This window comes from Periophthalmus magnuspinnatus, chromosome 20 (genome assembly GCF_009829125.3).
Source record: "Periophthalmus magnuspinnatus isolate fPerMag1 chromosome 20, fPerMag1.2.pri, whole genome shotgun sequence".
Taxonomy (NCBI): domain Eukaryota; kingdom Metazoa; phylum Chordata; class Actinopteri; order Gobiiformes; family Gobiidae; genus Periophthalmus; species Periophthalmus magnuspinnatus.
In genome coordinates this window covers 25,764,438-25,777,004 of record NC_047145.1, presented here as the reverse complement: position 1 = coordinate 25,777,004, position 12,567 = coordinate 25,764,438, and the positions used below count along the sequence as shown (strand labels likewise).

General features: G+C 40.3%; 1 protein-coding gene across 1 annotated transcript in view; it reads right to left on the bottom strand.

Annotated features, from left to right (window-relative positions):
- drosha (drosha ribonuclease III) overlaps positions 1-12,567 on the bottom strand; it is a 196,410-nt gene that overhangs the window by 165,839 nt on the left and 18,004 nt on the right. Inside the window, exons 11-13 of the mRNA XM_033985642.2 lie at positions 7,143-7,224; positions 6,335-6,409; positions 1,443-1,612 (exon numbers count right to left, since the gene is read on the bottom strand). Coding sequence (XP_033841533.1) covers positions 1,443-1,612; positions 6,335-6,409; positions 7,143-7,224 — 327 coding nt within the window. The remainder of the gene's footprint in view (positions 1-1,442; positions 1,613-6,334; positions 6,410-7,142; positions 7,225-12,567) is intronic.

The following is a 12,567-nucleotide window of genomic DNA, read 5'->3' as shown; positions in this document are numbered from 1 at the left end:
TCCAGTGACACACAATCCTGTGCATTTAAATCAAAACTCGGACTTGTGAAAAAAAAAAAAAAATAATAAAATATATATATATATATATATATATATATATATATATATATACACACACAGTGAGGCAAATAAGTATTTGAACACCCTGTGATTTTGCAAGTTCTCCCACTTAGAAATCATGGAGGGGTCTGAAATTTTCATCTTAGGTGCATGTTCACTGTGAGAGACATAATCTAAAAAAAAAATCTGGAAATCACATTGTAATTTTTTACAACATTTTTAAAATAATTTATGTGTATGTTACTGCTGCAAAAAAGTATTTGAACACCTGAGAAAATCAATGTTAAAATTTGGTACAGTAGCCTTTGTTTGCAATTACAGAGGTCAAACATTTCCTCTAGTTTTTCACCAGGTTTGCACACACTGCAGGAGGGATTCTGGCCCACTCCTCCACACAGATCTTCTCTAGATCAGTCAGGTTTCTGGGCTGTCATTGAGAAACATGGAGTTTGAGCTCTCTCCAAAGATTTTCTATTGGTTTTAGGTCTGGAGACTGGCTAGGCCACTCCAGAACCTTGATATGCTTCTTACGGAGCCACTCCTTGGTTATCCTGGCTGTGTGCTTCATTGTCATGTTGGAAGACCCAGCCACGACCCATCTTCAATGCTCTAACTGAGGGTCTCATCTGACCACATGACTTTCTCCCATGACTCCTTTGGATCATCCAAATGGTCATTGTCAAACTTAAGATGGGCCTGGACATGTGCTGGTTTAAGCAGGGGAACCTTCTGTGCCATGCATGATTTTAAACTATGACGTCTTAGTGTATTACTAACAGTAGATTATGTCTCTCACAGTGCTAAATTTATACAAGAATCCCATGAATTTCAGAACATGTTTGTAGAGGTCTAAACCACACGTATAATAAGATTGTTCTATAAACAGTCTGGATATTTTGTATTCTGCATTCTACTACCTAAATCAGAGGTGTCCAAACTATGGCTCAGGCCAAATGGCTCCAAGACCAATTTTTGTGGGCCATCAGGTCCCCTGCTGAATTGGGCCAAATGATCATAGGTAGAACTTTGCTGCAAATTCTATAATTAATAATAATTTGGCCAAGTTTTCTCTAGTTTGACAATTTTGGTTTATGATTTGACTTCCTGATTGGATATGTGCAGCAGATGGACAATTTCATAAGGAGTCATACTCCCAGATGGGGGCTAGAGACAGTTTACTCTAATGATTACATTGTATTTTCTGTCAAAATATTTAAAAGGTAAATGCACGACTGTTGAACCTGATCATTTCTATTAGTGACTAGACCCAACAACTCACTGTATTACAACAAATCTTCATTTTAGCATTATTCATTTAGCCCCATCTCCATTAAATACTATTGGCCTGTAGAATGTCATATGAAGTACGGTGATGAGCTCACCATGCCGGGGTTGGTGACGATCATGCCTTTACACTCCTCTGCATACTTCTGCCACTCAAGTTCCTCCCACTGCAGCATGTCTGCAATCTCCTCAGCCGGGACCAGAGGCTTACTGCTCCGGAGCACGTACAATAGGACCTGGTGCATGGACAGGACCTCTTTACCCCCATCTGAAACATAAAGAGTAGAGTGTACACACCAGTTCAGCTAGGGATGGTCCGATATGGAGTCTTAGCCAGTACAATACCTGATATTTGCTGAAAGGCTTTAAAGCCCCTGTACCTCATGTTTCCCATGTATTAATAATAGTAGTTACTCTTGCAATAAGTTGTAGAGTCTTGTTAAAGCCTCTCAAAGCGCTACACTGCAGTCATTATTTATTCACATAACACTTGATGGTGGAAAACTACAGCTGCCCTGGAACAGACTGATGAAAGTGAGAATGCCAATCTGCACCCGCACCAACACACACACACACACATTAGGCAATGTGGATGAAGTGTCTTGCCTAAGGACACAGCAGCAGACGCGATCCTGTGACCTCCTGGTTGAGGCACCACTGCTCCATCCGCTGAGCCACTGTCGCTGTCACTATCTTAAAGTAAATTGTGTTTTGCCCCATTGTATAAGCAGCTCTTAAATTCAAAATAGGTCAGCTGTGTACTGCTTGTATCTAATTCTAGTGTTTACTGTCTGATCATCAGGAAGTGTGTCGTTAGCATGCTATTTCTTGTTTGCTTTACCATGACTGCAAACTCTGCTCTGGTCTCTGAGAGTTGCGAAAAGTGCTTATAAACTCATCACGGTGAATAATTAGGATATTCAGGTTGCATAAGGTGAGTGAGGAATAACTGGACCACTATAAACTCTTTAAATGTAAACCAAGTAAAACATGACGAACGAGTTCAGTTTTTCAACTTTTTAAGACGGTAAAAATCAGATACAGCACCTTTAAGAATATAATTTAATTGTAATAAATTGTATTGTGTTGAATAATAGGTCTTTATTTTTTTTCTAATCAAAAGAAAAATGTAAAAAGTGGACACAGCATTGAAAGTTAATAATGCTGAAATCTTGGAGTGTATTTTACAAAGCACAAATTGAGCCAAGCCATCAACAGCGGGGTAAAGTGGACCAGTTTAAAAGGAACAAAATCTTTTCACCGTGGCGATAATTGATTTAAAACACAAAAGTCTCAGTTTTAGCAGTGCGAGTTGAAGAAATTAAACTCTTTTTATTGGAGAAATGACTTCCATTGGTACCTTAACAAAGCTCCATTTGACTGAATCCTTGGTCTGAAAGCAAACCAGGGAGGAACATTTGAGCCGTTTGAATGTGGCTCTCCCCTTGCGTTCACTCTGCAGTATTGTGTATGAGCTGTGCTGAGAAATGCAAGGTCACTCTAGTTACCAAACTCACAGAAGAACTATGTACTGTCACTATACTAACATTTCAACCTCAATTTAAATACTAAGGAATAGACTCAATACCGATTTCGATACCATGGTGAAAATAAAAAACACACTTTATTCAGACAATAGAATGTGATTTTCAACATTAAAGGCCTCACCAAGTGCTTGCTCATGTGCTAAACACTTAAACAAGCTAAAAATATATTTCTCACAGAGACACTAAAGAAGATACAGCGCAATTTTGCTCCATGGGCGTATACTTATCAATGTGTAGTTCTGATACAGCTCAACATCTTTCTAAACATATTCAGGAAAGGTTCATTTCTGTCCTGTCAATGTCATTTTTTTTTTGTATTGATGAGTATCTAGTTTTGATACTAGTTTTGGTATTGAGTAGTATCTGATTTTGGACACTTTTGACTTAATTTTACAGCTGAATTACCCCAAAAATTGTTCTCATTAACTGATAAATTCTGTTTTAACACCCAAAAAGTATATAGTGGTCCCTCCCTATATCACAGTTCACCTTTCGCAGTGTCGCTGTTTCGCAGATTTTTTGTGTGCAATTTTACATGCTTTTTTACAGTGTATGAACGTGCATTGTGTTTTGCGTCCTGATTGGCTAAGGGACGGTACACCATTGTCCATCAGTCTCCTCCGTGCCGTGTCTCCTGTACAGTACAGAATGCGTTCAGACAAATACATATGTTCAATCGACACTACAGCGGAGCGGCACCAGGACGAAGAGGCACGGTCAGAGGAACTGTGAAATACACGTGAGTCACTATTAATTAATTAAACAAGAGAGAAATGTGAGAAAATGATAATGCTTGACTGAGAAAAGTGTATAAAGTGTGTGATGAGGGGTTTTACAGCCTTAAAACATGTACATAAAAAAAAAAATTAAAAAAAATAAGGCTGACTACTTCGTGGATTTCGCCTATTGCGGGTTATTTTTAGAACGTAACCCCTGTGATAAACCAAGGACCACTGTACTGTAAAGGCCAATTATTGCGACAAAAATCTGACCACGGCATGCTGTCTTCGTCTAATTAATAAACCATGTTATTTACTATCAAGGAAATATAATGAGATCTGTAAGATGCGTCAAAGATGGTGTTGTATTGTTTTCAGTGGCCTGTGTCATTAGAGCAGTGGTTCTCAAATAGTGGGGCGCGCCCCCCTGGGGGATTAGGGTTAGGGTTAGATGATGATGAGATGCCGTGGGGGGCGCGTATGACTCCGCGTATGACACTGTAGTACTGTACGCACTGTACGCAGCGCGTACGCAGCGCGCGCACAGCAAAGAGCAGGAGATGTTGGCAGTGGACAGTATGAAGCCAAATAAGTTCAGACGCCTCATTACACCTCAGTCACGCTGATAAGACGCTGGAGTTTTTTCAGCGTAAACGTGCCAAATATTGCCAACAATCATCCCGCTTTGTAAATGTCACTTAAAGCAGCAAGCACCGAGCATCATGTAAGGTGGTGTACCAAATTGCTAAATGACTTGTTTTAATTTGATATTTATTTAATTTTAATTTAGTCATTTGATGTTTATTTAATTTTATTTTTCATTTGATATTTAATTCAATTTCATTATATCATTTCATTTATTTTATTTTATTTTATTGTATTTGCGCGAAATTTTTTCTTCTTTATAGGGGGGGCATGATAGAAAATAATTGAGAAGCACTGCATTAGAGCAAAATGCCACAAAAGTTTTTTTGTCTTTCATGTTACATTCTCAGGAGGGGCTACCGCCTCCCACCCGGGCGATCACAGAAACAGGTACTTCTGACCAACCAGAGTGATATCTGCTAGAGCTGAGCTAGTGCGGGCTCAGAGCATGGCAAGGCTAAATCTTACAAAACTAAACCAGGTCTAATCCAGGACTAAACCAGTTTATTCAGTTGGGGACTGATTTGATTTAGATTTTGATTTTAAGGCGATCAGTATCAAATAGGACTGAACAAATTTACAAAACTATCCAATTGTGATTTTTCTAACAACCATTGTGATTGTGATTAGATGTGTAATTTGAAGGTATTATTAAAACACAAATCACAAATCTAAACACGTTCAGAAAAACTGACAAAAGACTGATATGAACTGACAAACTATTACAAGAATCACATTTCAGGACATGTTTGTAGCGATGTAAACTGCAGGGGAAGCAGTTTTATGTAGAATAACATAGGAAATTGTGTTGTTTGTGGAGGAAATTATGGTACTACCAAAATTGCAGTCTTTGTAATTTGCTAATTACATCCATTCAAATTGTGATTTTAATTTGATTGTGATTAAACCCTAGTATCAAATAGGGTTATCAAATACTATCGCTAAAGATCGATGTCAAAACTAGTATCGAAACTGCACACTCATTTGAGTAGGTATTGATACTAAAACCATTCACAGGACAGAAATTAACCTTTCTTGAATATGTTTATAATGATGTGTCTCTGTATGTTTCACCAGTATAAGACACATAGACTAGTATTCACCCATGGACCACTATGAACCTACTGGACACTGAGGATTACACACATATAACACATACAGAAAGACTACTTTTTTACTATCATCATGGTATCAGAATCTGTATTGAATATCGAGCCGATTCTTAGTATTGAAATTGAGTCGTAAATGTTTGTATCGTAACAGCACTCGTACCAAATGCATGAGAGTCTGACAAGAGCATAGCAGAAATGTCACAGATCATAACAGCACACAGGAGTGGACAGGCCTTTCCTCCACAGGCACCAAGTCTGAGCCCAAAGTCCTCCAGCTTCAAGAGAAATAGTTTTTTGATGGAAGAAGGTGGGTGGTACAAGCTGTCAAAACAAACTGTACCAAACCGTAGAGCACCAGCACCATCAAGTGGAGGCTAGAGGAGTGACATGTAGAGTAGAGCTTCAATGTGACAGGTTTTCATGTTTTTGTAAATCTTACTTGGTTTGATGAAATAGTAGCTCTGGTAAATATTTATCATAGTTTTACGCCAGTTAAGTGTCAGTTTGTGAAGATACTTTATTTTATAGAATAAAGGTGTAAAGGTGTCATGTATTTTTATTTATCTTTATTTAACTATTGTTTTCGTCTGTGTTTACATTATGGTTGCTAAGTAAGAGCTATAAAATTACCTCTATACATATCTGCCATCATGTAATTGCTTTGCCTGGAATGTTCCACAGCATGGTAATAATAACTGTGTGCCTTGCCCTCTTATTGTGTGTAAAAGCTGCTAACCCTGTAGCTTAGGTCTCTACAAACATGTTCTGAAAAGCGTGAGATTCTTGTTTTAGTTTAGCAGTTCAGATTTCAGTCTTCTGTCAAATGTTAATGCGCGTGAAGATGTTTAAAATGTGAAATGTGAACTCAATCTTCATCTGAAAATAAATAATTTGTAAATCTAATAGCAACACAGAAAGATGGCAGTCAGAAACTGTTTTGAAGCACAAATGGTCTAAATGTTCTTACCAGGTAGAAATCTGACAAAGCGTGGCATGAAGTGGAAGCGCTGGCACTGGGGCGTTTCACTCTCTTCATCTGGACCTTGGGAAATAAAACTCAACTTATTCAGTCATTTTGTGCAAATTCATAGTAAGAAAATTAGAAACCAGAAATTCTATTCGAGTCGATTTCATACAGGTCTTTGTCATAATTCTTGTGCATTCTTATTAGTGAGTCAAGTGAATTGATTCTATTCTGAAAATGTTCTGTGTTTTGTTCTGTTTTGTTTCTTTACTGTCCAAAATTTAATATACTGCAACTTATTTGTACATTCAGAATTTCAAAAATCATTTTAAACAAATAAAATCTGAAATAAAGTAACAGAAGGTGTGTATGTATATATATATATATATATATATATATATATATATATATATATACACACACATACACACATATATATGCGTGTACGTGTGTATATACATGTATATATACACACACACATATATGTGTGTACCTGTGTATATACGTTTGTGGGGGGGGGGGGGTGTGTATGTGGGTGTGTGTGTGTGTGTGTGTGTGTGTGAATGAAGTGTATTTTCTGTATGATAATTAGAAATTGTTTGATAAATGCCATTTTGATTTAATAATACAATCTTCTGGTCTGTATAGTCCAGTTAATGATTTATGACTTTAGTTGAACAGTCTATTAGAGTTAGAAAAATAGACATGATTAAAATTATTCGTATAGTCGAGTAGTCGCATTGTTGCAGATTATACATAATAATACACAGGTTGTTAGCTTAATTGAATAAAGTTATTTCCTTTGGTGTACCTGTGAGGTTCCAGTCATACAGCTCTAGAATGTCCTGGAACAGATATGAGGAAAACAGCTCCAGACCCCGGACACAGTAATTCTGAGGAGACAGAGGAGGAGGGACAATGGAGAGGACTTTAGGTCATTTTTTTACAGTGCGATAAAGTAGACAGGTGCGTGTCAGTGAGGCAGGTTATGGTAGAGGGTGCTTTTTAAAAAGGTGCTGTACCTAATTTTTACTTTTTAAAAACATGAACAACAGAACTAGTTCACTTTTAACGGTTTGCAGTGGTCCAAAGTTATGCTTCATTTTATTTAAGATGCTCAGAATACACACTCACCATGATGAGCTTTTAAGCACATTTCACAAGTTTTGCTGTGACAGTAAAGAAACTAGTATGCCAACTAGTAAGAATTTTCTGATTCTCACTATAAAAAGCGCTTTCTGATTAGATGAAGACAGTAAACCGCTGACATATTTTGACCTCAAGAGCTAATACCATATATAGTGAGGCAAATAAGTATTTGAACACCCTGTGATTTTGCAAGTTCTCCCACTTAGAAATCATGGAGGGGTCTGAAATTTTCATCTTAGATGCATGTCCACTGAGAGACAATCTAAAAAAAAAATCTGGAAATCACATTGTATAATTTTTTAAAATAATTTATTTATGTGTTACAGCTGCAAATAAGTATTTGAACACCTGAGAAAATCAATGTTAATATTTGGTACAGTAGCCTTTGTTTGCAATTACAGATGTCAAACATTTCCTCTAGTTTTTCACCAGGTTTGCACACTCTGCAGGAGGGATTCTGGCCCACTCCTCCACACAGATCTTCTCTAGATCAGTCAGGTTTCTGGGCTGTCAGAGAAACACGGAGTTTGAGCTCCCTCCAAAGATTTTCTATTGGGTTTAGGTCTGGAGACTGGCTAGGCCACTCCCGAACCTGCTGTGTGCTTCGGGTCATTGTCATGTTGGAAGACCCAGCCACGACCCATCTTAAATGCTCTAAGGAAGGAGGTTGTTCCCCAAAATCTCGCTATACATAGCCCCGGTCATCCTTTACTTAATACAGTGCAGTCATCCTGTCCCATGTGCAGAAAAAATAAATAAATAAAATCATGATGTTTCCACCCCCATGCTTCACAGCAGGGATGGTGTTCTTTGGATGGTACTCAACATTCGTCTTCCTCCAAACACGGTGAGTGCGATTAAGACCAAAAAGTTCTATTTTGGTCTCATCTGACCACATGACAGACCATACTCCTCTGGATCATCCAAATGGTCATTGGCAAACTTAAGACGGGCCTGGACATGTGCTGGTTTAAGCATGGGAACGTTCTGTGCCATGCATGATTTTAAACCATGACATCTTAGTGTATTACTAACAGTAACCTTGGAAACAGTGGTCCCAGCTCTTTTTAGGTCATTGACCAGCTCCTCCCGTGTAGTTTTGGGTTGATTCCTCACCTTTCTTAGGATCATTGAGACCCCACGAGGTGAGATCTTGCATGGAGCCCCAGTCCAAGGGAGATTGACAGTCATGTTTAGCTTCTTTCATTTTCCTAATAATTGCTCCAACAGTGGATTTTTTTTCACCAAGCTGCTTGACAATTGCCCCGTAGCCCTTTCCAGCCTTGTGGAGGTCTACAGTTTTGTCTCTTGTGCATTTTGACAGTTCTTTGGTCTTGGCCATGTTAGTAGTTTGAGTCTTACTGATTGTATGGGGTGAACAGATGTCTTTATGCAGCTAACGACCTCAAACAGGTGCTTCTGATTTAGGATAATAAGTGGAGTGGAGGTGCAGGTCTTTGAGGGTCTAGCTGATACACAGGTGTTCAAATACTTATTTGCAGCAGTAACATACAAATAAATTATTTAAAAAAATCATACAACGTCTCTGCAACATCGCGTGGCGGTCGGGGACAGTACCTGTGGAATGGCAGACCGGGGTGGTGGTCCCTCTGTATAAGAAGGGGGACCGGAGGGTGTGTTCCAATTACAGGGGAATCACACTCCTCAGCCTTCCCGGTAAGGTCTATTCCAGGGTACTGGAGAGGAGAATCCGACCGATAGTCGAACCTCGGATTCAGGAGGAGCAGTATGGTTTTCGTCCTGGTCGTGGAACACTGGACCAGCTCTATACTCTTCATCGGGTCCTCGAGGGCTCATGGGAGTATGCCCAACCAGTCCACATGTGTTTTGTGGATCTGGAGAAGGCATTCGACCGTGTCCCTCGTGGTGCCCTTTGGGGGGTGCTCTGGGAGTATGGGGTCCGGGGCTCTTTGCTAAGGGCTGTCCGGTCCCTGTATGACCGGAGCAGGAGCTGTGTTCGCATTGCCGGCAGTAAGTCAGACCTGTTCCCAGTGCATGTTGGACTCCGCCAGGGCTGCCCTTTGTCACCGGTTCTGTTCATTATATTTATGGACAGAATTTCTAGGCGCAGCCAGGGGCCGGAGGGGGCCTGGTTTGGGAACCACAGGATTTCATCTCTGCTGTTTGCAGATGATGTTGTCCTGATGGCTTCTTCGAGCCAGGACCTGCAGCAGGCACTGGGGCGGTTTGCAGCCGAGTGTGAAGCGGCTGGGATGAGAATCAGCTCCTCCAAATCCGAGGCCATGGTTCTCGACCGGAAAAAGGTGGTTTGCTCTCTCCGGGTGGGTGGTGAGTCTCTGCCCCAAGTGGAGGAGTTCAAGTATCTCGGGGTCTTGTTCACGAGTGAGGGAAGGATGGAGCGTGAGATTGACAGGCGGATCGGTGCAGCGTCTGCAGTGATGCGGTCGCTGTATCGGTCCGTTGTGGTAAAGAAGGAGCTGAGCTGGAAGGCGAAGCTCTCGATTTACCGGTCAATCTACGTTCCTACCCTCACCTATGGTCATGAGCTTTGGGTAATGACCGAAAGGACAAGATCGCGGATACAAGCGGCTGAAATGGGCTTCCTCCGCAGAGTGGCCGGGCGCACCCTTAGGGATAGGGTGAGGAGCTCGGTCACACGGGAGGAGCTCGGAGTAGAGCCGCTGCTCCTACACGTTGAGAGGAACCAGCTGAGGTGGCTCGGGCATCTGCTCAGGATGCCTCCTGGACGCCTCCCTAGGGAGGTGTTCTGGGCATGTCCCACCGGGAGGAGGCCCCGGGGAAGACCCAGGACACGCTGGAGGGACTATGTCTCTCGGCTGGCCTGGGAACGCCTTGGGGTCCCACCGGAGGAGCTGGAGGACGTGTCCGGGGTGAGGGAAGTCTGGGAGTCCCTGCTTAGACTGCTGCCCCCGCGACCCGGCCCCGGATGAGCGGAAGAAAATGGATGGATGGATACAATGTGATATCTAGATTTTTTTTTAGATTATGTTTCTCACAGTGGACATTTCAGAGCCCTCCATGATTTCTAAGTGGGAGAACTTGCATAATCACGGTGTTCAAATACTTATTTGCCTCACTGTATCTGTACTGGGGCAAAACACATTTTGATCAAATACAGGGGGGAAAAAAATGCATACAGGATTTTCAAGCATCTGCACGTGATTAAGTAAAAGTTTGATTGGAGGAAAGACATCTTTGACGTTTCCAAATCTTGAAAGCAACAATGTGATTTTTATATGAAGCCAGATGCAGGTTAGCAATGAATAACTCACATTCAATAACAAGCTGAGATCACTGAAGGTATTAAACCGTTGTGAGTCAAATTGGAACACATTGCAAAGTGTTTGTTGACATTTTGTTGATATTACATTTCAGTCTCATATTTATCAGGGAACCATTAGCACGGTGCATCTGTTTGTTGTTCCCAGTTGTAACAGTTGACTCACTGAACATCTGCGTCAAAATGAAATAATTAACAAGCCCCATTAACGAACGTTTGTGAAATCCAACAAGGCATTCAACACCATTAAAGGAATGAAAAATAATGGGGTTTATTTAAGTGGATCACGACATAAAGAACTCGGATGATCTGATTTTCTAGATTCAAACTCAAGCTCGGTGCTAACTGCTATTCTCCTTAAATTTCTGTTTTTAAAGGTCCAATATGTAGCTTTCCTGGTGAAGATTCCACCCTCTTGTTCACAAGGAGATGCTAATTGCTTTGCCACAATTTGTCACAGTATGGCATTAAAGGAAATGTATGTATGCTGCAGGCACAGACACGTACAGTGTGTCTCATTGTCAGTATATGAACAGGCCTCTTGTGAAAGAACCTCCAGAATTCACTCACTGAGCTTCAGAGGCTGCACTAATTCTGACTTATGATTGGCTGCAGGTGCTGGGGTTTAGGCAGTGACCATTCAGACCAAAGAGGGGCTTTTTAGGTTTAAAACAACTGGATTTCAGCAATGGAACTGACAACACAAATGAGAGTCATGTGAGGCTCATTCTGCTTTCTGATTGGATAATCATCACCAAATTATAACATAACCAACTTGCCCATCATGCATAGTGTTTTTTTTTTTTTTTGTTTTTTTTATAATTAAGAATAAATCAGCATTACAGTAAAAGCTATATTTGATTTGAACATGTTTACCTCATATCTGAGAAAATGGATACATCATGTTTATGAAATTTCAAATCAAAAGTTTACAGTTATCCAAATAACTCATTTTAAATTCTTACAGTGAGCAAGCTTGCCTCTCAGTTGATCTGACCCCTAACTTGTTGTGTTCCAATTACAGTACCAGTCAGTTGAGCGTAGCGCCTTATCTCTCTCCTTGAATGTAAACATCATGATGTCAGAAGGTGTCGCTCTATGTAGATATGAACGATAAGCAAATCCTATTGAAGCTTCATCGTCTTAAGTCTCCTGTGTTATCAAAGCACCCGACCTGAATGTGCAGTTTAAACCCTCTTTCTTTAGCTTCTCTAAAAGATTAGCACTTAGCTTAGCGGTGCGCTGAGGTCCAGAGGTTATGAGTGGCTCAGCTGTGCAGAGCCAGATAAAAAGGTGAAGAGGAGAGGAGGAGACAGCAGTGTTTCTCAGTGTGGGAAAGATATCACTGACAAGATATTAAGTATTAGGTGGTATTAGTTTTAAGTAACTTTTTAATGAACTTAAATTGTGCTCTTACTTGAGCTACTCTAAATTCCAAAATACAACTTTAAGAATTTCAATATTAATAGTGTGATAAGGATTTTTTTTTTTTTTCCCCAGCCGAGACAGATATTCCCATGTTTGTTTTGAGGCAGTGCCCGGTAACCGATAATTTGGTGGGAATATAATGTAATTTTTAGATACGTGTCAACAATAAAAAAAAATAATAATAAAAAAAAACTTGCTTAGTATATTGTAGCATTCTGGTGTAAGGAAATATACCAACTTTCTTCTGGTTGTTTATTTCTGAACACAAGGACTACTGTAGACCTCACGCCAAAACAACAACAAAACAGCAGCAGCCTCAACTCAGCAGAGCCAGTCTTTAAACTCCAGTAACAGGTGAATGGAACCTTGACATAAA